The 25,950-nt window shown below is 46.3% G+C and overlaps 1 protein-coding gene across 6 annotated transcripts in view; it reads right to left on the reverse strand.

The window, feature by feature from the left end:
- Positions 1-345: 345 nt before the first annotated feature.
- The window catches only part of LOC135905253 (alpha-tocopherol transfer protein-like), a 35,511-nt gene continuing 9,906 nt past the window's right edge, over positions 346-25,950 (reverse strand). For 2 of the 6 annotated variants that reach the window (XM_065436268.2, XM_065436269.2), the window contains exons 2-6: positions 24,129-24,266; positions 19,112-19,363; positions 8,860-9,053; positions 4,225-4,335; positions 346-1,498 (exon numbers count right to left, since the gene is read on the reverse strand). In XM_065436268.2, the coding sequence (XP_065292340.2) occupies positions 1,247-1,498; positions 4,225-4,335; positions 8,860-9,053; positions 19,112-19,363; positions 24,129-24,266 (947 nt within the window). In that variant the 3' untranslated portion in view covers positions 346-1,246. Of the gene's footprint in view, positions 1,499-4,224; positions 4,336-8,859; positions 9,054-19,111; positions 19,364-24,128; positions 24,394-25,134; positions 25,263-25,950 lie in introns of those variants that run through there. The other 4 variants (XM_065436271.2, XM_065436270.2, XM_065436272.2 and 1 more) reach the window with 3 other exon arrangements.

A 25,950-nucleotide genomic window follows, 5' to 3' on the forward strand; every position in this document is an offset into this window, starting at 1 on the left:
TAAGCACATACGGCATGTGAAATCGTGGAATATTCACTATCCAAAATAGATCGACAGCTTATACTTAAGCTTTTCTATACTGGGACTTCGGTCTGACCGCAAGTTCACTTGGCAGAGCAATTTCTGCATTCTTTGAATTCTGGCAGACCGCGAGGATTGATTCACGACTATAAAAGTCCTTGTGAAATATTTTTTTTACGATTTCCGACCACATCGTCTTCATTCATAACCCCTTTTCTCTGTACTTCATTTCGGCGCAGAGTAGCAAGCTTGAAGAGCCCACCTCTCTGAAATTCCATAAACTTGGCCACATCTTTCTTAACAGGATGCAAGGCCAATGGGCCGTTCTGTCTATTGAAGATTTTTTTACTCGCCGAGTTGCAGTGAAGATACAAATTGTGCCAGCAGTTGGCATGAAATCCTCGACATCTTCATTCTGTTTCCTAAGTGATGTAACTGGGCATCAGGTACATCATTACATCAACAGTTACATCATAATACAACACTAGCCAGGGCGACTAGACATCGCTTATGATCGAAGCAAATGTAGTTCAAGCAGGGTATCGGGACCTATAAGGCTTGATGGTCTCCTCGAACACTAGTTTGTGTTCCGCACGGTCTTTCTGCAGCACTGACCTTGCCTGTTTGCAAGAAGTGCGCACTCCAGCAGCAGCAAAATCATTAACAAAAAAGGAAAGAGGACATGCCATATTGTCCCTTTTCTGATGGATGCTGCTGTGATGACAACGGGTGAGTACCACACTTTGTCGCACTTCAACTTGGTCACCAGCGAGTGAAGTCTTGTCCCAAGTGAAATCTGGCTTCGTGGGAAAGAGCTACCGAAAATGGTGTCAACAACGCTGGCTAACGTAAAGTATACGTAAGAATAAATGTTAGCTTAATTTATGGGCCCCAACATAAGAAAATGGGAGAGGGAGAGAGCGTGAAAAATAACGTTAAGTATATTTAGGAATAAATGTTAGCTTGATTTCTGGGCCCCAACATAGGCAAATGGGAGGTGGAGAGAGCGAGAAGAAAAAAAAAAGAGAAGAGCCAGTGAGGCCTACAAGGAAAAAGGTCTGGTAACACGCTGCCATTATATGGTGGGGGAAGCTTAGTAAAGATAATCATATGAAAGCTGCGTTCGCGACAAGTGGGGAATGCAAAAAATGAACAAACACTTGCGCATGACTTTCAATTTTCGCAACCCAAAGGCCACATGAAGCTTCATTAGATCACAGAGTGGTTAAAGATGCACGTAATCTTCACTTAGTTCCTCGTCAGCGAGAGCGCCGTTTGGCTCAGGCGTCATTTTTGTCGACAACGTCTCGCGGTATCCGTAAGAACTCAGTGCCTGGAAGAAATTCTCCGCAGTCTTCAACTCCCTCTCCAATTGGTCGTAATTGAAGCTTTCGTTCGTCCCTTCGTGTTCCTTCGAAATGACGTCATCTGGCACAAGTTGGTGCAATTCTGTCAAATTGTAGCCAAAAAGGCGAATCTGCAAAAAAAAAAAGAAAGGAAGAACATTGTGGCTCTCCTCTAATCGAGAGTAGATGTAAGCATGAAATGGCTACCGGCAAAGCAGATTGGTTGGAGACGATACTAGCCGCAATCTTAAAATGGGTATAGTGCATGTTCGCACGCCAACACCACACCACACCACTTGAACCTGTTTTGAACTGAACCTCACTGCAAGAATTGACTCGGCCAAACAGTTTTCCGCAGCGCGCCGGACGCTGCAGGCCTGATGACGCAGCGTGGTGCCATATCTCTAGCCGCGGAACTCACGGACCGTTGGTGTTGAACAGGTGACCCTGTCTAAGCGTCAAAATATGACAATGACGTGTATTGTTGAGCTGTATCTGCTTTCTGAAAGGCGCTATTAGAAATGGCAAATAAACCTTCAGCGTACTAGAAGTTAAAGGTTGAGTGATATTGTGCAAAAACATTAGGAAGCACTCAGAAGCAGTATGTTTTGTAACTTGTTTGACCAGTAACTAGCGCTAACGTATGTAATGAGGTCCTGCACCAAGGGTTGGGGACCAGAGACTGCATCTTCTTAAATGGACACTAAAGCGAAACAATAAATCAGTTTCGACTAATGAAGCATTGCTTGAGAACCCCGCAGGCAGTCATTTCAAAAAACAGTTTGATTATAAGATGAGAAAATGAAGGTGCAAGTATCAGTATTCTAATTTCGCGCCGATACCCCAGCGCCGGTACGTCAGCGTGACGTCAGGGATTCCAAAGTATGTTTTCGCATTTGGGCCACGTTGGCTGAATAAAGGCTCCCGAAACTTGCCATGTTTAATATTTGGTTCCTTTAGAACCCATGGTAGTCAATCTGTACCGCTGTATATAATTAGTAGGCCCTAGAAGATGCCATCAAAATCCAGGACGTCACAGCCCCCAGGTGCGGGAACTTGAGTAGGCGTCGCCACCCGTCTTTCGTTCTTGCGCTTTTTCTGGCTTAGCAAACGCCTTATCGTTGTAAGAGTGGTGTTTTTCGTGTTGTAGAACGGTACTTTACTGATGCAGAAGAAATCATTTTTCACTTTGGTGTCCCTTTAGGTTTTAACTGGTTGCCCGGATAATCTCGTTTTGCTCTCGCTACTTGCCGGAATGTTCTGATTTGAGTGCCCGAAAAACGGCTCTGGCTTTTGACTCAAGGTCACTTGAAGGTCGCCAAAAACGGGGGCTTAAAGTATTTCATGCTTAAAACGTAAGTCAAATGGTTTCTGTTTATTGCATTAAAGTGCTGGTGGGACCGACAGAGGAGGAAACCGGGACCAATTATTGGCATGTGACAATTTTACGCTTAGAAGATATCCTATCTCTTCACGTATAAAAATATGTGTGGTAACAGAATGTGACTTAAGGTACATCACACATAATGAGGGTCATTATTTTTGGAGCACGTGTAAACAGATAACTTCGAGATAAACATTTGGTTGTTTGTCGGTGCTTGCGTTATGTCCTCAACCTTACATCTTTGTTTGCACATTGCATTTTCAACGTGCGAATTTACCGTATCAATTGGCTAACGCTTCGTCATTTTATATCTGTTACTTGAGTGAAATGTACCCGATAATTAATTTACGCATCTGTGAAAGTTTCTTTCGTAGACGAACGGCACTTCATCATGGCTCATGCGTCGCCACGGGTTATTCTTTGTAACACTCAGTTCCTTTCAGTTGGCACGAATTCTTCTTCATAATAATAATAATAATAATAATAATAATAATAATAATAATAATAATAATAATAATAATAATAATAATAATAATAATAATATAATAATGATCTTATTTTATGTCCACTGCAGGACGAAGGCCTATCCCTGCGATCCCCTGTCCTGCGCCAACCAATTCCAACTAGCACCCGCAAATTTTCTAATCTCCCATTCCCAGTGTAGGGTAGCAAACCGGAGACCGATATCTGGTTGACCTCCCTGCCCTTTCTCTTTATCTCTCTCTCTAATTTCGTCGCACCACCTCGTCTTCTGCCGTCCTCTACGGCGCTCCCTTATCTTGGTCTCCATTCTGTCACCTTAATTGCCCAATGGTTATCTAACCTGCGTATTACATGACCTTCCCAGCACCATTTGTTTCTCTTAATGTTTATTAGAATATGGTCTATACCCGTTTGCTCTCTGATCCAAATCGCTGTCTTTCTTTCTTCTAAAGTTATGCCTAGCATTCTTCGTTCGATCGCTCTTTGCACGGTCCTTAACTTGTTCTCAAGCTTCTTTGTCAGTCTCCAAGTCTCTGCCCCATTTGTCAGCACCTGTAAATGCACTGATTGTACACCATCCTTTACAATGATGACGGTAAGCTCCCAGTCAGGAGCTCACAATGTCTGCCGTATGCGATCCAACCCATTTTTATTCTTCTCTGTATTTTCTCCTCATGGTCAGGGTTCCCTGGGCTTAGTTGACCAAGGTAAATATATTCCTTCACAGGCTCTAGAGGCTGACTTGCGATCTTGAACGAATTCTTCGTACGACTCTTATTCTCAACACTAGATTCGCGTTGAGCTGTCAACAAATAATATGTCGAGAAAAGTGCACGTTCTGTGGCATTCTTTTAGGTTGGGTTATGTCCGTTAATTTCTATGTTCATGCCATGTTCTTTGATGCAGATATTCGTATTTTTTACTTCATTCCAAATCATCGGTGACGAAACGATGAAAAATTGATAGAAAGAACATGCAGACGAAGCTTACCCGTTTCGCAAGTTTTGCTTTAAGGAAGGTCTTGGCAATTGCAAATAAAAAGTCAAAGATTGGAGGATTGTTGATAATGTAGACTTTCTTCAGGCGCAAGGGAAAACAGTCCTGGAACATGTTTAAGCACGTTTCTGGTTATCTGCTTCACGCATGCACAAACCAAAGCAATATTAATAAGAGTACCGCGTTCTAACCACCTTAATGCACCGCCTCAGGGCTATAGTTTCCATGGATGGTGGTTAGCATCAGCACCCCATCCGGCCGGCAAAATAATACTCATAGCAAGAATTTAAATCTACAAGCGCAAGGAAATTCTGTACTACTGCCAATGCAATTTTACACTTTGGTGCACTAAAAAAGAAGCGGAAGTGTTTTTGTAAATTTAGCTGACTGCACGTTTATAGAACTTTTCGGTATACCTTAATGGTCCACATCGCACGGAATAAAGAATTGTGAACAGTATTCTGAGACCCTGAAAAGTTCAAAAATGTACCGCGTTACAATCTGGCATTTTTTTTTCTTGACTCTCGGCAGCAGTAGCACTGGGGCTTCGTTGACCGCCACAGATTACACTGAAATAAATTTAAAAAGCTAGGATGAGACGGTACCACATTTCTCTAAGCAGCAATACGCTTGCATGGACAGAGCCATAGCCTAGTACACCCAGTTGTTATTTAAGGGTGCTCGAGCACTGAAATTTCCCAACCAAATTAAAGAGAAATATTCCAGAAAGACCACATCCGAATTTCAGATTAGATAGCTTTCACATTTCTTAAAGAAAAAAATTCGCAGTTTCGCTCGAAAGGCACAGCACCAATTGCGATAGCAAATTAGTGGACAGCTGCACTAACTAAGGATAACAGTTTTGGCGGCCGTATAAACTTGTAGACATTCACTTCTTAATTAAAATAACAATGATACAATGCGTAAGCGTGACTGAACGAGGACGTAGGAAGAAACAGACGCACAGAGACAGCCCTGTCTTTGTTTGTCTGCTTCTGTCTACGTCCTTGTTGAGTAGCGCTTACACATTTTTTGTTGTCTCGGCGGGTTTGACGCTGGAAGTTTCCGAGCCGGCTGAGATCGCTTTCTCGGTGACGTCGAGCGTTCAGGCACCGACTCTCTGGACTGAAACTCGGTATCCTCGACTCGGCGTTGCCTCTCCTCAGCCGCAGCTTCGGCGCGGTATTTCGTATCAGCTCGGCGGCGACGAATCGCTTCTTGTTTGGCAGTACGGCGTTCTTCCTGGTAAGCCGCTTCTTCGGGCGTCCGGACTTTCTTCGGTCTTCACATGGCAGCAGCACTTACGCACTGTTACGGTTGGCGTGTAACACCCCAGGCAAAAAGGATGCTCAACCACCATGCCTCATCAAAACTGCGGGTGGATTCCTAATTTGCTGTGGTTGTTTCGAGTGGTTACTGGACTGGCAGGTGCACCGCAGTATTTATACGCCCATTCGCATGTGTGCATGCCTAAGCGAAATGAAGAATGGATTCCTAATTTGCTATGGTTGTCTCGAGTGGATGCCGGTCCGGCGGACGCCCCGCAGTGTTCACAGGTCCCTTTGTGTGTGTGCGTGAAAACCCTTTCCGCGAACTGTTAAACTCTAGGAGAGAACGCTTTCCGCGAAAGAGGCAGGCCTGGGATCAGCCGCCCATCCACAGCCAGACGCCTTTTCCGCGAACCAACGACGTGCGAAAGAGAAGGGATCAGCTACCTACGATCCCCAGGACCCGCAGGTTGCCACCAGTGGAGGCAAGCTCGGCAAAACATCGTCATGGGGAAGTGGGTGCCGCCGCCAAGCACAGTGGGACTCAATGCATGTCACGTGACGTTGACGTGAGCAAGATCCCGCCTACGATTTTAGTGGGCCTATTTAAAGGGCGACGCAATGTACTTTATCACTTCAGTCTTTTCTTCTTTTCTTTCACCAACCATTGAATAAACCGTACAAGTTTCGCACTAGAAATCACCTCGTCCCTGCCTGATCGCCATGGTTTATACCGGACGCCTGCAGCCCGCCGACATCGCCACGCTAACCAATAGTAGCGCCGGTCGAGCTGCGATAAACAGGCATCGCAACAATTGTCGGCAACGGTGGTGTACGCTACGCTGAGAACGCAACAGCACGAAGTAGAGGAGGTGAGAGATGTGTCGTCGCGCCGGCTTTCCCAAGTTTTTTCACGACTCCGCCCTACGCACGTGGGGTGCGTGAGGTGCGAGGAGGCTCGGTGCTTTCGCAGGTGGCTGCTAGGCGACGCGAGGCGGCGCACAGCTGGGCTGAGTTTTCTGGTAACGCTTTAGGGCGGAACTAAACGCTTAAACACCGCCGCTGTTAAAAACTGCACCTAAATTTTCAATGGCTGCGATGCCACTTCATGAGCGCGCCTCGACGGAGCACAGTGGGCGAAAGGGGACACCTGCTGTAGGAATAGCGCGCCAGGTGTTGCCTGAGGGGAGAAGGCATCGCGGCGACGCCACATCACGTCTCGTCCGCGAGACGTGGTCACATTATCACATCACATCTCGTCCGCGCAAGCTCTCGCCTGCGTTCTAACTGCGCATCGGTAAGGCCAAATTTAAAATATTGGCAGTGGCATAGCTCCGCTACGCCAAGATATATGCAGCGAAAGCTAAGGCATAGCATGGTTAGCCCTGGTTAATCTTGATTGCAAGTCCAGGTTAGTCTGATTGTCTAGCTATGTTGCGGCGTTTAGCAAGTCGTTCGGCGCGATGTTCGTTTGTTTCCTGGGCGATCCGTTTCTTCTTCATCTCGTTCCGATCTCGATTACAGGCCTCCTCCTGCTTATCAGAATTGTCGCCGTCCATACTGCCGCCTCAACTGTGGTTGCGGCGCACGCGGGCTCTCCTTTTCAAACCTCCGACATGTTATCAGGCATGCGATGCAGCTGGCGAAGCGAGCGGAGGCGAGCGCAACGACGAGGGACGTGGTATGAGGTCATACCAAACGGCAGTGGCGGAAAGGCGCAGCGCTGCGCAGCGGGGGAACACCTGTGGCTCGGTGCTACTAGTGGCGCATGCGCAGTAGTGACTAGGGAGTGAGAGAGAGAGAAAAAAAATATACGCGGCGAGGCGCTCGTTGTGATGTCATGTGCCTCCTCGGAGCACCGCCACGGCGAAATCGCAAGTTCGCGGCCAGTAAAGCTTTCCCTTGCAAAGGCTCCAAACCAGCCAAGCGTCTCAACTCGCTCGCTTGCCCGCTAGGAGTTCATAACTGGAATGTTCGCTCAGGGGCGATCAATTGGAGTTTAATGCTTTCGCATTTAGAACTCGTAAGTGCATAGGTTACCTCGCATTTTACAGCCTAAGCATTCTTTGGCGAGTACTCCAGCTTCGTCATGCGAGAAGTGTAATGCCTTGTATCTGCAGAAAGATGCATAATTCGCGAAGTTAAGACATTTAATTGTTATGATGGTATAAATATAGAAGATAGGTAGCTTTATAAGCAGTAAGGAACAACATTAGCAAAAAGAATTTCGGTCAGAGGGAATACCCAGTGATCATAGAGCTCCACAGAAAATACATGGGGAAGCTCATAATAGGGGTGGGGCAACCTTAAATTTGGAGGTGGGTCAATTGAAATTTGGGGTTGAGCCAACTTGAATCTTGGGGGTACGCGTAAGCATACTTATACAACGCTAGTGAAGTTTCTGCATCCTTCTTATAGCGTTTAGCATTCTTTCGGAATTAACCATGATTTCGTGTGACTGTCTAGCAGTTTTTGTATGCGGCTGACGCAGCAACTAGAACCGCCCGGTGGTACCGGTAGTAAGGGTGAGTGTTCACCGCATTTTCCCCTCGCGACAGCTAGCATTCTGAAACGCTGTCGTTCAGATGCTGCTCCTCCCGTTGAAGATGCAGACGATGTCATTTGACACAGCTGCGTCTGCGTGTCTGCAACCAGAGGCGGTCGTAACGGATGCGCGGCGTGGCGAAGTGCTCCTTAAGGTAGTGGCACTCGAAGTGCCGGTTGGGTCCCGTGTGCGAATAAGAACCGGTGGTGAGAGGAGCGCCACCCAACACAAGGCAACACTGTGCCACAAATAACCACATGCGTTCAGTTTTTTTGTTTTTTTTTGTGAGAAAGACTTGCCCTTAAGGCATAATTCTTGGAGCGTATATGTGTATTATATGTGTGCTGTGAGGCCTGTGTTGTGTATGAATTGAAGAAGTGTTTTGTGGAATCTGTTGTCATGTATCCAGCGGCCATAGCTGGTTGTCACATTGTAGCGGTGGCCGGCTTGCAGAAGGAGACGCGAGCGTTCCAATTGTAAACCCGTACATGTCCATATTAGGTGGTATGCATCTGCTTCCACCACAGAAACGGAGTAGTATGGACACGTAGCACCCAGTGGTAAATGCGACCAGTTCCACCTTGTGACAACAGCCGGTGTAAGGTTAATACTGAATGCATTCCTGGATAGCAGTCCGGGCTAGTTCTTCCTTTTTTTTTTTGACGTCGCTGTTTTTAAGTTACTGCCTCCCTTCTGCCTCCCTTCTGCAATATTCAGCTGATTCAACGGTGTTATCATACTCGTTGTTATGCCTGCCTAGCACTATGCTCAGTAGCACAGTTTTGCACTGCGCGGAACAAAATGCTTTGCACTTACCTGTACAAGACTGACGAGCGTTCTTATAACAGAAGGTGTGTAGTAAGGCAGGTGGTAGACGTTGAGGCCCTTTAAATCTACAATGGCCACGATGCCTCTAACCTGAAAATCTTCCCGAAGGAGGAAGTACTCGCAGAGGGCTAAGCCCACTCTGAAGTAGTCGTTCAGTGAGCAGATCTCGCTGTTCCAGGAACCTGGGGGCCGCGAGAGAAATCGAGAGAAAGAATTGTCTATAAGGGACCAGTTTCGTCATCCTACTTCTTTTCGACAGAGCAAGCCCTCAGGAAACTTGTAAAACGTAATGTACCAGCACATAGGGATCGGTTGTTTGTTCTAAGTATATTCTGAACTGGTCAATAATGAGAAGCGCCAAATCAGCGCATACTGACTTTTAGAACGAAGCGCCAAGAGGCAAATGAAGTATAAAATACCCTTCTATCTTCTTTCCTGTTTACGCTTTCGTTCTGATGAAGGGAGAATGTATACCAAGCTGTCCAGACTTTTGTTCTTGTGCAGCTCATACTAGCTGAGTAATCTTTGAAAACCGGTATTCAGGAAAATAAATACTCAGTGCCCTTCCACTCTGTGAAGAAGGACGACCAGCGCAGCTGCGTATGTGGGCCCCTTGAGGACGAACGGCACCTCCGCCACGGGTCTGCCCGGTATTGCAGTGTCTTCGGAATTTTGTGTCTACAAACGGACACGATCCTAAGAGAACTAGCCCTTAACGGCTTCGCTCTAAAATAATCTTATAATTAGGTCAGAGATTAGCGCTAATCTTTCCATATTAAATTTGCATTATGGGTGCCGGCGGCGGCCCCGATGATGTGACAGAGACATGGCGGACGACCGAGCTGACCGAGCGAGTGCCACAACGTCACTGGGGCTGTTTGATTTATCGTCCCGGAGTGTCCAGTACTGCCCGTGATGCCTAATCACGAAAACAGGGGAGAAAATAAATAAGAGGAATAAGAATAATCAATAAAAACAAAATAAATATATTTTTTTATTAAGAAAAGCCAAAGAATGGCATACGCTATAAAAATCTCCATAGGAGTCCCAGATATCACGGTGTTTCCGCGTATTCGGATCATTTCCTCACAAAAATATTGTTACGGAGCGATTGATACAGGGATGAATGCGAGGTTTGGCAGAGCGATGAAGACGAAGATGGGGTCGCTTACACGTGGGTCGGACCAGACATCTTTTCTTGCCTTAGCTTTCTCTCTGTAAATATTTTGTAAATATATCCTTCGACTACACTTCGCTTCCGTCACAATATATTCAGTAGAAACTATAGAAGATGATTGTCAAAGTAAGTGAAAAGCTTCCTGAATCGAAGCCCGTATCCATAAAAACCTCTAGCCCTAAAATTTTATGTAAGCAAGAATTTCAGCCAATCCTAATGCTGCTAGCGAAAACACCTGGCCAATGGTAAAGAGCACTTGCAAATCAAAACCTCTGTTAAGTCGGACTCCGAGGAATTACCTGTGAATGTTGTTAACGTTACGTTCCTTCGCTTTTCTCGGTTCTCATGGCGTCTGCACATCTTTGCCGAGCCTCGCGTCATTGACGAAACGTTTGTTTTCGTTCCTCAACGCTCATGGCGCCTGCGGTTGACGTTGAACATCACGTCGCTTTTTCAACTTCTGTTTCTTTTCTGCCGCAGAAATAGCAGCAGCATGCTGCACCACCGCTTCGTCTGCCCACAAAATTTACCACGCTCTGGCGTGACGTCAGTGTCACAAATATTTGTCACATATATTAACGTGCAACATAGCAGCCACTGGACACCGTACCTCAAATTACCGTGAATTCACTTACGTGTCGGCGCAGCGACTTGGCGAGGAAAAAAAAGGGGTGGGGGAGGGGGAAGTGCCAATGAGGCATCTGTAGGTACGCCGAAATGACATCTAACTGCGGTGTTTTCAGCAATATAGTAATTGCTTACAATTTCTTCCGACTGGCAAAGAAACCTTACGAAGTGTGAAAAATACCACGTGAGTGCGCTCCCACCCGCATCATAAAGCAGCGCCCTCAAATAAGCTGATTTAAAGCAACTGTATTGCCTATCGCAAACCCGAAGAGAGAGCGCATCGCCTTCATAATGGCACAGAAGGAGCACCAACAGCAGGTTTCGCGGCTTCGCAGCTATTCTTTACTCTCATTTCTACGTCACCATTATTATCCGTGGGCGCTATTCTGGACATTCCGCCATTTTCTTCGGAGCGTGACGTAGGCGCGACGCAAACAAAATGGCGCTGGTGGCCCGGTTTTGCTTACGTAACGTGACGCCAACTTGACGTTTCGCCTAAGAAACTGAAATGAAGGCACTGAATGTAGCGTTATCGGTAAAGCAAAACAGTTTTCCTCCGCAGTAAAAATAAAGCAGCTATCTCAAAGCGTATGATTATTCTGTCGAAAACGCTTCTCGCTTCCGTCGTCTGCTGCGTACAAGCCGTCGTCTGCTTCAGTAGCTCGGATGCGTGTCCCTGGAAAATGGAATGAGTCATCGCATGTTCGTGCCAACGCGCTTGTTTTCTTTCTTGAGACAACATACGCGAACTACCAGTGGTGATGCGCGCACGTTCTAGGCCACGTTATCGCTATTTCGTGAAACGCAAGTGACTCAGCCCGACTCGGCTGGCTTAGAAACGGCCGAATATCACCGATAGCGTTGCGCGCGCCAGAGATATCCACTAGAGCGACGCAAGCGCCGGCGCTGCCATCTCTTGTTCATTTCGCTGGTTACTCGCACCGCGGGAGGAAACTTCAAGGCGCCGCCTTGCGTACATTTCTTTTTGTAAGTTAGAAAAAGGCCGTTGTCATAACTTTTGATTGTGCGAAAAGGCATTAATCTCGATTACAATACAAATGCAGCAGTGAAAAGTGGACAACATTGCTGAAAGTTTGCTACATTTAACCAATATTATTTCGTATTTACGCGTTCTTTTAAACAACGATGGCTCAAAACACAAATGCCAACACCACCCGAGAGCGATGCAAATACTATGAGCACGCGTTATGAACAAAAGATTTTCGTGGCGCCAAACGACGGGGAAAATGTGGCGATACGCATTCCTCTCGGCTGCCATTGCATATGGCTGCTCATTAGCATAATTCGCGCGGCTCGTCGCAGCAAAAATTATGGCGGAAAATCTCAGCAATGGCGGCCCAGCGCAACGTCACGCATCGTCAAAATGACGTTTACGAAACAGCCCTTCCTGTGACGCTCCTCATGAGATATTCCTTCAGCCAATCAGCAAGCTGGCATGGCGCATATCTTGAATCGCCACCACATATTCGCGCAATTGCAGATGCATTGCACTGGCTTCTGCACGCTACCGCTCACATTCTTTTTGAAGCGCTAACATCACAATATATCTGCCAAGGACCAAAAAAATGTATTAGTCCATAACATTTGCAGCTCCACGTCACGTTTCGTCATCTTGATGAAAACGCAAAATTGCATTTTGCAATACTTCCGCTTCCCGGCACAAATTTCAAAACACGTGACCTTTCGACAGCCAATCAGAGAGTAAACATGACGGCTAATGGCGGCCGTGCAGCCGCCATGCGTGTCCAGAATAGAACCCCGTATCTCAAAGCCGACTTATCACGTTGATAACAAAATCCCCTTCATAACGCGGCCCAAGCGTCGCTCTGACCCCGAACGAAATGCGGAAAGCAATGGAACAAGCATAGAATGTTTCAAAATGCCGGCTTTACTCGCACTGCATCGAAAGAGGGCGCGCGAAGCTATATTTCTCGCCAGAAACTTGCTTCGGACCAAAGCCAAATTAAAGTGACCACTTTATTTTTGATGAAAGTGTATACGTGCTGCAAGAACACGTTCGTATTAAAGAATAAAAGCGAAATAAACAGACCGGGAAGCGACAAACGTGTAGAGAAGCCCAAACGGATGTGTTCAAGAAAGAAAATATGCCACTTCTAAATAAGCCGAATTGGATATCAGGATGTCTGCTAAAAAAAAAATGAAAAGCCCCGAGATTTTCAGTGTGCCCGTACTATCAATGAATTCCTAAGCTGCGTTGAATACCAGCCTAAAACCCGCCGTGGTTGCTCAGTGGCTATGGTGTTGGGCTGCTGAGCACGAGGTCGCGGGATCGAATCCCGGCCACGGCGGCCGCATTTCGATGGGGGCGAAATGCGAAAACACCCGTGTGCTTAGATTTAGGTGCACGTTAAAGAACCCCAGGTGGTCAAAATTTCCGGTGTCCTCCACTACGGCGTGCCTCATAATCAGAAAGTGGTTTTGGCACGTAAAACCCCAAATATTATTATTACCAGCCTAAAGGACGTGTTCGAATAAGTCATTTTGCAGCTATGCAGTACTGTGTCCGCTTTATCACATCTTCAGTGGCTTTCTTGATGACCGCTACCGGCATTCCACGGCAGACATCCGTTGTCCTTGTCTTGAACAAATCTGACGCCCGTCTCGATCATGTAGGCACCGATCTTTGACATTGCCCCAAAGAAAGAAATAGGGATGAGAAGTCAGGTAAACTAACCGGCCAATAACCACGGCCGTGCTTTCCAATCTATTGCGCATGAAAAGTCTCATCCAGCCAGTTTCGTACTCGGCTGCTGGTGTGTGCGGTGCCGCATCTTGCTGATACCACAGAAGTGGAAGACGTGATAGCGGGACTTCACTGAGAAATTCATTCACCACTCCTATATAGTAGAGCAATGAAGGGGGCTAGTTGGTGAACGTTCATGGTTATATGGCGCTCAGCTTTACAAACACGATATTAAGGAAGGACAGGACGCGGACGGACGTAGCGCAAATTACCAACTGTTTAATACTGTTAAAGAACGCGCTTATATACAAGGAGATATGGTGCGGGGGGGGGGGGGGGGGTACATATAAATAAAAGAACAAGATATGACAAGGTGACAACATGTGATCATAGTTTGGTTCAGGCATACATCGTTCACATGCACCCGTTCGCCCTGGCAAACTCGACCTCAGCTTTTATAAGCGCGATGGACGGTGTGCTTACGCACATATCTTTTTCTTTAGCTATCGCAAGCGCCTCCCATATTTCTCGCTCCGTTTTTGTTTTTGATGTTCCAATCACTGTGGTGCTTTCTAGTAGCGGGGAGCATTTCCATTGTTTGCAATGTGCGGCCAAAACGGAGCGAGAAATATGGGAGGCGCTTGCGATAGCTAAAGAAAAAGAGATGTGCGTAAGCACACCGTCCATCGCGCTTATAAAAGCTGAGGTCGAGTTTGCCAGGGCGAACGGGTGCATGTGAACGATGTATGTCTTACCCAAACTATCATCACATGTTGTCACCTTGTCATAGCTTTGTTTATATGTACACCCCCCCCCCCCCCGCACCATATCTCCTTGTATATAAGCGCGTTCTTTAACAGTATTAAACAGTCGGTAGTTTGCGCTACGTCCGTCCACGTCCTGTCCTTCCTTAATATCGTGTTTGTAAAACTGAGCGCAATATAACCATGGACCACTCATTTAAAAATTTAGTTCACGTAACGCTGTCCAGTCACTGTGTGATCGAAGAAGGTGGGACCTATTATAGCACCGGCGTAAATTCCCAGCCACACATTGAACGACCCCTGGTACTGGTGCCCATTGCGTTTTACCCAGTGGGGATTGGAGTCCCTCCAATAGTGTGCATTATGCAAATTTACCTAGGCGTTTCTGCGAAAATTGGCTCCACCTGTGCACCTGATGTTGCTCAAAAAGTCCGGTGACTCACCGGCTTTTGTGAGGACACCATCGAGAAATCTAGACGATTCTACAGGTCCCTATCTTCTAGCATTAGTGCATGTTAAGGTAGTGCGGGTGAAAGGCCGTCACTTACTCCAAACTGATGACTTGGAAATTGGTATCTGGGCGGCCACGTCCCACCCGCTAGCATGGGGGTTTGAGGCCATAATGCTAGAACATCATTGCGTAGGCTAAGACTCAAAGATAGAGTCAACCGCCATTGTTTCTTGAAGCTGCCGGTTTCTCTCAGGCTTTTATCATTTCTGATGATAGTCGATGAATTTGGCCTACCGCCACACTTCCATGACGGATAAATATATTTGCGGTTTGCCTCTTTGTGCTACCTGCAGGTCCCAAGGCAAGGATCATGTTTAGCTTCTGCTCATTAGAGAAAGACTTGGCGACTGGGACGAAACAAAAGGCACATTTAAACCTTTGCACAGACGTTGTCAATTCGCTTTTGTGGTGATAAGCTTTGTGGCAAAAAAAACACATCGTGCACTTTATCTGCGCTAAGACATCAAACAGCTATCACAGCTTGTCTCCAACTAACATCAAAAGCGACGAGTTACTTCGGCCGGGGCACGGCAGCTAAGGCTCAATCACGATATTTTTCTTTATTTCCTTTATTTCGTTCTGGATAACTCAGAGGGAGCTTATTCGAGGGCGCTGCTTTATGATCCGGGTGGGAGCGCAGTCACGTCGTATTCTACGTATTTCGCGGGGTTTATCATACAAGGCGGAAAAAAATTACTACTCAATTGCACGCCGCTGAAAATACCGCAGTTAGATGTCCCTTGGCTGTGCCTTCAAATGCCTCATTGGCACTTTGATAATTATGACAGTACGTCTCGAGCTAAGTAATTGCCTACTGTTACCTAATTAAATCTCAGTAAAGAGGAAAATTACTGGCAGCTACTCCACTGTACTGTAAGGAATATGCACTAGGTTTTCCTCGAGTAGCGGATTGCTGTTTTTTTTATAATTTTGTTTTATCACAGTTAATTGAGACACCCTGTATATATTTATGACCTTTGCACGCAAGTGACGATGTCCCCATCTTTAATAAATGGGGTAAATTATTAGAATTTTTTTTTTCATGAGTCGTTAACATTGCTTAGTGGAAAGAAAAGCAAATACTGAGAGACAACATTCTCGCGCATTTCGCATGCTATTGATAAATGACTCTCCTGAAGGGATCACTTAAGTCTATAGGTTTTTAATTCTAAAAGAAAACACACACACACACACACAAAGCCACATGAAGCGTAGAATACATGCATATTCATCATCTACGCATAGGCTATCCATACCTTTAGAAATAATCTTTAATTGGCTATCTCCATCTCTTTCAAAAATGCACTACACTTTGACCTTTGTGTATAACATACACATATGGTGTTTACAGTGGAAACTTAAAACTAAAAGCCGTGCACTGCCGCGCCAACAATGATGCAGTAAGCTATTAGCACCAGTAAAATTTCACGTGAATAGGTCGAGGAAAGTCAGAAGAAACCGCAAATGATCTGGGTGACAAAGCTCTGGTAATGGCAATTTAGGTGTGTGTGGGGCGGGTGGCACCTGGGAAACTCCGGAGGGGGCTCGGGCCGCGGAGCCCTCCCCTCCCCTCTCCGTATTCGGCGCTTATGCACCCATCACCACTCATACGACAAATTACCCCTCTGACCCTTGTTTTCCATGAAACTACGCTTCCTAGGTCAGGGAACAGCCTACTACGTTTAGTGGACTGTTCCATCGCCATATTCATTCATGCTAATAGTGAGTTATTACATTCTTACCTCAAGGCTGAGATTTATTAGCAATGCACAGCTTTCAGCGTTACTTGCGCGGATAATGTGTTGCACATTGTCTTGCTCTGCAACATCAAAATGTATCGTAATAAACGAATCCCAAACATTTGGTTTGACGTCGCCGACTGCCGGCGGCGGCACGCAGTGCTGCGCTCCGTTGCACATTTCGCTCTTCATCGACAGATGGCGAAACCAGTCCAGTTATCAGGAACTCGTTTCTCTTACTCCTTCGCTGAAAATACGACGACGGTTTCTCGCTTTCTCCTCGTCAGGCGTGCTTTATTTCGCGATTCATAAACAATAGTATACGGGAGCTTTGCGTGAAATTTCTCCGCTAGCAAAGCGTCGTTAAGCACAATTATATTTTTGATGTTGCTAAGATGGTTGCGCGAGTGATTGCATACAAGAGGACTACTGGTAAATTCGGGTGGTCTATGCGGTTCTCCGAGACGGATTGCTAGATACTCAATATATCTGAATCAGGGAAAGCACGCGTCATCTGAATGGCAGGGCACTTTTCGGATCTTTGAGAAGGACGGAAGTGAGGGCAACTTGCGGTGATGGCCGACTGAACGTCCCGCATCATGCAACATTAAAGCATCACGGCGAGAGAGAAAAAGAAAAATAGTAGCTGTTCGACCACTGCAGTAGCCGTCGCTTGCAAGGCAGTCAACACAACTTTGCATCACTATATGATAGGATGCTGTCACTGCTTGCCTCTCGACTCAAAAGTAGGACTGAAGGTGCCGCTAACAATCGAGAACGTTGCCGCGTTGCCAACATCGAGGTGAAGCCTTAAGTTGCAGCGGAAAAAGTGTGCTGACGGAAGCTACCTAGGGCTAGCGCCACCGGAAACCAGCCGGACCTAGCGGTTTCTCCGACCTTGTCGGTGGGAGCATTTCTGGGCCTTTCAAGTCGGGGTCTAGCGATCGGAAATAACCAACCGAATGTAGTCGGAGCGCCCTGTTTACTACCTTGTGGCACTACCTTTGTGGCATTACTAACTTTGTGGCACTCCAAGACAACCAACCGAAGTGGCCATATATGTCTGCGCAACTTCTCGTACCCTATATGGCGGAGCACAGATAAGTTTGAACGCATGAATTACTCGATAAATAACTTTGTTTATCACAGCATTTTAGAAATAATTGAGCGAACGACCACTGGTGTGATTATTATCTCGATAGTCAGACTCAACCATGAACACATATGTCGTTTGTCCTATTCTTTACGTTTATATTTATTTTAATTAATTACCTTGAGCACATACCGTGATTCGGGCTGTTCAGCTTGATTGCCTTAAGAAGCGGATGCTATTGGAGCGACAAATCGCAATGTTTAGGCAGCTAAATGAAAAGGTTAACAGGTTACCTTATTTCTAAATATTTACTCTGACGCACATGTTGGAGCCAAGCAACAGCTAAACCATGTTAACAAATATTCTAACACTAGCGCTATTTCCGAAATATCGACCCCCAAGATCTGGTGAAATATATATTTCCGTTACAGTCTGTCCCGAATACCTTGACGCACGCTTTTGGGCTACTGGTGGCTGAAACGACCGTGTATTTAGTAGCACACTTGAAGGCCGGATAACTCGAAAGTGGTGCTGTAGTATACGATTTTTTACAAGCAAACTCGGTTACAACAATACTCGTGGAAATATCCTATGACAATGGTGGTGTGTGTTCGCGATGTGCTGTGACACGCAAGAGAGTTGCTTCTTTTGTCTAGACGCACCAGCCGATATGACCATTTGTGACAAACTGAACGATGAACGCGTCAGCTTGATTTTGCGTGCGTGCTGCCGTTCTTTTTTCTACCGTTCTTCTCGTCTTTTAGGCCCCTTTCATCTTTCTCTGTAGAGGGTAGCCAACCGGGCTCAGCCTGGTTCGTGCCTTTCGTGCCTTTCCAAATTATCACTATCCTCTCTTTCTTGCGGACAGGCGCCGCATGCCGGAAAAACCACTGCTTTTTAAAGAGCGCATCTGTTCCAACACTAACAGAGCTGCAGTTTCGCCACAAGGCTGCCAGCAGTGCAAAGTTGCTGTCATCCGTGCACGATATGTCTTTTCTGAAAGCTTGATTGACACTTTGTTTCTGAGACTTATTTTATGTTGTACTCTTCTGGGGGGGGGGGGGGGGTTCTTTCAGACGCGAGAGAGACAGGGAGCACAGAAACCGATGACAGCCGCAGTCACTCAGGCTATCACAGCGCAGCACCAGTTGTAGCACAACGAACAGCAATTCAGGCTGCAGTCGCCTGTGCAGGTAGGTTGTCCTGAAAAATCTTAGCAGTGCCTTCGTCACCCTCGGCGGCAATTTCTTATGAGGTCGTCACTGCTGTCACAACGTTCTTTGGTCAAAGCATGCTAGCGTGACTGCGACCTATCGTCTCTTCACAGTGTAACGAGGTCCGTCACACAAAATGTTGTTGAAGAGTCTTCTCGCGACCACAGTCACCGCACGAGGCGTTGTCGGATCACCTGATGCGAAAAGCTAATTTATTGTTTTTTTACCTCTTCCTCCCCTGTTGCCCAGTGTAGGGTGGCAAACCAAATTTTCCCTACTGGTTAAGCTCCCACTATTTCCCCTTTCTTCTGCATCTCTATCTCTCAGACGCAGTGTAACAGATAAACTAATTCGTCGAAAGGCAGCGCATAGTGAATTCACCGGGCTTACCGATCTTCGTCAGAAAAACCATTCTTCCCAGTGGATCCGTGTGGCGCGACACCGTCAGCAGCTGATGCTTGCGGCAGACGACGTCGAAAGGGATGCTGCTCGGAGTTAGGTCTTCAAACAGTTCCGGTCTGTCCCTTCGAACCTTGAAGTATTTCTTGATGTTCTCGAAAGCGAACTGCGTGTCGTACTTGCGGGCTCGCAGAAACTTGACCAGAAAGTCGTCATCCGTCGGGCAGTTCAGCGATGGGTCACCTTATTGGAATTGAGATACGGGGTAAACAATATAAGAGGTTAGAAAATACACACCGCTAGAGAGCTTGCAGCGCTGCGACTGCGGCTAGTTGGTTGACCACCGAATGAGATATTTCACCGCGCTATTTTAGAACGTTTGAATTAAATGCTATAGTCCACAGTGCCATTGTGACGACGCTGAGGAAGATGCATACAACACCTTGTCCTTGTGTGACTGCGATACAGTACTGCGCGTCGAAGACGAAAAGCTGGTTTAATGTTACCAGACCCTCGACCAATCACTTCGAGAACAAAAATACTTGGTCGATGGCCAACAATGAAATTACAGAAAATAGCGCTTGTCGCTTTTAAAATCTGCGTGTATTAGAACGATACTCGTGAATGGCGTCACTATTCTTCTTTTTATTCAGTCAATTGTTTACGGGTAGCTCACTTCTGTATATTTGTAACACGCGTTTATTTTGTTATGTGTTTAGCGTGGCTGTCACTTGGGCGTGTTGGTAAAGCGGGGACATAGCAAGAACACATGACTTGTTATGTGTTCTTTGTGTCCTTTTATGTAGATAGGTGTAGGTTTATTGGCCTGCTCATCTACTAATTCAACTGATGTGCGTGTCTTCGAACTATGTTGTATATACGGAACTGTGCGTGTGTCTTAGTGTCATTTTATCTTTTACTGTGACTTACTTTACTCTTGCGCGGGAATTCGCATGATTGTGATACTTGACTGCCTCATTGTTCTCAAGCTTTCAGTTTTGCTTGCCTTGCAGAGGGGTAACCGGCGACATTAAAGGAGCCAGCCTCTTCGTAAGTTCACATCAGAAAGAAAGCGGGGGGGGGGGGAGGGGGGAGTGAGCGGTCACTACAGAGAAACACTAAATCGTTCTAGAATCATGAAGTACTCTTTCAGAGCTGTAAGTTTTTGTGAACTTCGCAGTCATAGGTTGATTATTATAACATGAAATGAAAGCAAATGTGTATTTTTCTTTAATTCTGCGCGGGAGCCAGAGATAGCGCACGTCAGTGCGACGTCACTTTATTTCAATATATACGTTTTCGTACTGTGCCTTTATGGTGCAGTAAAGATCATTTGCTAAGTTCAGTCTTCGATTGTTTAAGCACACAATGTGGCCCCCCTCTATCTGTACACTCTTAATCAAAATTACACCCTTTGGGTCGTATCTTGCCACAAAACAATTTTCTTTCTTTAACGCTGCGGGCACGGTACTTCCAAGTCACGAACGGCATGCGCGTTATCCGCATGACAAAGCATTCTCGACAGGAAAGTAGCTAGCGCAGTATTTCCAAGAAAGGAAACGCAAGCATGTCAGATGAAGAGTATTGTTGTGAGGCAAATATACAACCCAAAGGGTGTACATTTGTTTAGGAGTGTAAAAGAACAAAACTACACTCTTAATCAATATTACACCCTTTTGCCACACGACAATAATCGTCATCTGTCTTGTCCGCATTTCCTTTTCTTTAACGTGGCAAGCCCGGTACTTCCCAGCAACGAACGGCATGCGCGTTATCAGCATGACATAGCATTCCCGACGGGAAAGTAGCGGGCGTGGCATTGTCAAGAAAGGAAACGGAAGCAAGGCGGACGATTATTGTTGTGTGGCAGAGATACACCCCAAAGGGTGTAAGTTTGCCTAAGAGTAGACCCTAGTAGGTGCTTTCGAAATCTGATGCCATGCCAAGCTACACTCTTAAAACAGTTTTACCCTTTGCGGTGTATATTTGTCCCACAACGATAATCAACATTTGCCTTGCTTGCGTTTCCTTTCTTCAAAACGCTGCGCTCGCTACTGTCCTGTCGAGAATGCTCAGCCATGCTCAGCCATGAACACGCGAGCCGCTCGGGCTCGCGTGTTCCCAGCATTAAAGAAAGAAAATATGGGCAATACAGATGGCGAGATTGTTGCGGGACAAGATACGACCCAAATGGTGTAAACCTTTTTAAGAGGGTAGCACAAGAATTTCTAGGTAGCGTCGCGACTGTTCTTTCCTTTTTGCGGTTCTTCTAACTTAGTAAGCCGCCTTCCTCCCGCTTCTCACGGTAAGAGTGGCTTTTTTTAGTATTTTAGAAGCATGAACTAGTAATAATGCAGTGTATATTGTTTTTCTCTAGTGTTCCTTTAAAACACGATGCTGACAAGACAACCGCGACATTGTTTATGTTTATTTCGTATAGAACTGCTGCATTGTTCGGGCAATTCCTCTGCTAGCAATTTTCACGAGGCCGTCGGATATTGCACCCTAGAAAATCTAGCAACACATGTCAATGTAAGCATTCGTATACGTGCCACAGTATGAAAATACGTGTTTATTGCATGTATAAAAGAAAGGCACAACGGAGATAGTTACCACCAAAGGATTTTTTGAATGCGAATGCGCAAGCGAACAGTCTATCTCAGAAATCCAGAAGGAAGCAGCGACCGTAGAACTAATGCAGAGGAATTTAAAAAAAAAAGAAAAAAGAAGGAAAGCCGCGGGATTCACTGGCAAGGCCACTGCGCCGCTGAGAACAAGGTCCCCGGCTGAATGCCAATACTTGGGCGAAATGCAAATGTGCTCACGTACCACGTGTTTTGCTGCCACGGCCAGGGCGGCCGCATTTCGATGGGGACGAAATGCGAAAACACTTGTGTACTAGCTTTAGGTACACGTTAATGAACCTCAGTTGGTAGAAATTTCCGGAGCCCTCCACTACGGCTTGCCTGATAAACAGAAAGTGATTTTGGCACGTAAAACCCCATATTTAATTTTAATAAATCGCTGCGCTGTTTCGTGATGTTAAACACGCCAATTGATCAAAAACTAATAAAAGAACAATAACGAAAGTGTTGGATACTGACCTTTTCCGCGGAGCAATTTGTTCTAGACAAACGAGATGGCGCTTTCGTCTGCGCGCCGCATGTAGCCTCAGCGACAGACCGCGAATACACAACCATTACCGCTTCCACCTTGTGTCTGTGCGATCAGCTGTCGCAAATGCAACTGCGTTTTCGCTGACGCACTGTGCTCTAATCATGCTGGATTGAATTAATGTGCAGTAGTTGACTGCAAAAATAGTGACTGGCATGTTAACGAATGGAATGAATCTGTGTGGCCGAGTTCGCGGACCACAGCTGCAACTGTCCGTACGTGTTACCGGCACTTTGAGGCGTACGGCTTTCCTCCAGGATAGAGAAATTTGCTCATCCGCCAGCGTGGCATCGCTAACCTTCAACAAAAGTGTTTGAGTCTCGGAACGTCGGCAAGAGTCAGTACCTCTCGTTAAACATTGACAAAAGGAGCAGCGCCGCTTCCTAAGTACGTTTCGCGCACAGTATATACACACACCTACCCCAAGTGGCACGGAATTTTGCGCCTATTCTATTGCCAACGTGTCAATGAGTGAATGGGCGCACACTTGAATATACGCGCACCATATACGCACAATAAATGACGGGCTACATCGACAGCGCACGAATGGTCGAAGCTGAATGTCTCGTGATGGTCCTCAAGAGTAAGCGAGTTACTAGCGATAATACATCTTTACTGTAAGGTATTACAAGATACAAAACAGCTACATTTCAAGATTTCCGCGCAGCAATAACAAATTTGTCCGAAGTGCGCACACCCGCGAGCGATTAGGCAGAAAATAATCAGATAGTGACCGCACCGAGGAAGACAGAAACGGGACAAGCCGCTGCTTCAAAATATTTATCCAATAAAGAACGAAGTGCAAAACACACTAGTCCTGATTGAATTCATGAGCGAAAGTTTGGCAAGCTTGTAATAGATATTTGGCCCCGCTTTTAAAACAAGCACCGCATACGCTGCTCGCGCCGTTTGGACATAGCTTAATGAGCTCTGAAAGCGATTTTGCATGTTCTTAGAAGCTGAGGCCAATGCTCCGTCTCGTTCATCCAGTCACCATCTTCGATATCTCCCGACACAGAGGTTTGCTAAGCCGCACGGGAGTCATACAAACCCATTGTGAACACGGAGGCAGTTGAGGGAAGCCATGGACGCGTCCCCATGTGATCAAACATGACAGCAAGCCCACGGAATCGCCGCGAAAAGGGTCAATATGCGTCATATCGGGGGAAAGTGCTCGATCGCTTTGTGCGGCATGAACATGAGTTTATAAATTCGAGACCGACTTTTTCCGAAGTATAGACAGTCGCTACTTAGTACTCCTGCCTATCACTCAGTCTCCCACAAAAATCACCGCAGGGAAATCTGGTGCTCCGGTCGCTCAACTATACTAGGCGACCGATGTCTACTCGTCAAGCTTGTGATTGAAGACCTTCTTCTGGCTTTACTCTTTACGGTATGCTGAGTTCCCAACAGACCACAGTTTATTTTTTTCAAACGCACGGATGCAACAGGTTTCTGCAGTCGTGCATAACTATGGAGAACTGTGGTATTTATAAGAAAACGCACTGCTTAGATAAATAGATATGCAATGTTCTCAAAGCCATTTGAAGTCAGAAAAACCGAGATTAGGCAAGTCCATTTACTAGCCATCATTCCCATGCAGGCTGAACCGCCATAATTGAAGTTCCCGTAGACGCTATAGCGCCGGAGTTCCTTCTAGTACTTACTGTAGAAAATGCTACGCTGCTGGTGCGTTGCTTTAGGTTTGGTCTTTCTAAACAACGCCGTTATACGTTTGCGATGCCAACAAGTTATGTGCGGTGAGAACGACCGTTACGGCCAACACATGACAGTGCAGCATATTCTCAGTTACCTGCTGACACTTTCTCCTTACCTGAAATAAGCTGGCGCAACTCTTCCAGAGCCGTCTGTTTTACCGCAGGTGTTTCTCCTAATTCTCTGCGTGCAACATCATCCAGGGGCTCTAGCGAGGCAATACTTTCTGATGTCATCGCACTCATGTCTCTGGCCACTGCTGAAACAAACATACGTTGGAGATGCACTGGATGACGTCGGTGAAGAAGGAACGCGTACTCAAAGAGGCCACATGAAGCGACGAAGCTAGCGATACAATTCCTGCGGCGTGGCAGAAACAGCGCGCGAACACAAAGAAAGAAATTCAAAAAGATGGAACGCTCGGCAAAAACTTGCAACACGAAATACGTCACGCTATTATTAACGTCGACCATTTTCTGCCGCGAGCATCAGAAAAATAAGAACGTGAAATGAAGTTGACAGACATCTTTAATTTGTTTTGTTCTTTCCATCTAAAACTAACAAGCTTCATCATATAAATGAACTCTGCGACTTATTTGCGTCACGTAGCAACAAGCTAACCACACGTCAGACTAGCCAGATGCGTGCGTCATGCGCCAGACCAGGCAAGCCACCGAATCGAGCAAGGCCGGCTGTGCTTGCGAAGTTCGCCTTTTCGGCAACCCGTCTCACTTTTTCTTTTTGATTAAGTTTGGTTTGTCTGACTCCCAGCGTATTCTTGCGTTCCTTCTGCACTTCGACAAGGCACCATTGCACTACTGGACTACGGCAAGGTGAGAAATATTGTTTGACAGTCTGCGACGCATTTCAAGCAATTAGGGTTACGGCACGGAACCTAGACGTGTGACACAGTTAGCTAAAAACTGCTCATCCGTTCTAGCGCAGTTAATTTGAGTTAATCACTCGTGCTGGGAGATGCTTGCCAAGCTTTCTGTGAGTACTACATTATTTTAAGTAATTTAGTTAGCTCTTGGTCGCGCTCGCCGCGCCTGGTGTTGTGACGCAGTTAGCAAAAAGCAGTACGGCCGTGTAATGCAGTTAGTTTCGCGTGTACGAAATCTTACCGGGTCAAGTTCGTGCCGCTTTCCCTGACCCCCAATGTGATTGTTATTATTTTCGCTACATTTTGGGATAACTTTGAGGCACAGTCGCCTCTCCTGTCGTGACGCAGCGAAGAGCAGCTCGGCCAGTGACAATAGTTTGGCGTGTACTGAATATTGGTGGCAGCAGTCTGTCTCGCTTTTTATGGCCCCGCAACAACATATAGCTTCTTTAGGTACCCGCGCTCGTCGAAAACGCGACGAACGATTGCTGAGAGTGATAACACGCGTGTTGCTTGCGCCGGCAGAACGCGCAAAAGATAACGCCATGGACCTCAAACACCAGGAACTTTCGGCTCGATAAATCTCCCTTCTGAATGACCGAAAACAGGCTTTGCACCCACAGATTTGTCCTGAGTGCGAGTAGAAGGAATTCTGCGAGTGACTAGCATGGTCTGGTTGAGAGACTGTGTTGTGGCTATCTCTGTGTATACGTGGCGTACTATGCCGTCGGTTGAAGCCAAGTTATTTTAGAAACGCGCAGTCGCCCGTGTATTTCTGCTCTTTAAGGGTAGGAAATAAGGCCTGCGATTGGGGGATTGCTTGAATATTGTTTTCGTGATACGTATGCTATTGTTTGGGAGGAGTCGTGTATTTTCTTCGCCATGTATGTAAAAGCAAATTGCATTTGTTCGTGATGCCGCCCATTCATTACTTTCGCAAGTTTCGCCTGTATACGCATTATTCCTATAAGGTGCTAAAACCGGAATGACACACGCTTCTAATTTACTTTTCTTCCCCTGACGTCGTGCAGCGGAGCTTCGTACGCGAACTCCTGCT

Source organism: Dermacentor albipictus, chromosome 3 (assembly GCF_038994185.2).
Source record: "Dermacentor albipictus isolate Rhodes 1998 colony chromosome 3, USDA_Dalb.pri_finalv2, whole genome shotgun sequence".
NCBI lineage: Eukaryota > Metazoa > Arthropoda > Arachnida > Ixodida > Ixodidae > Dermacentor > Dermacentor albipictus.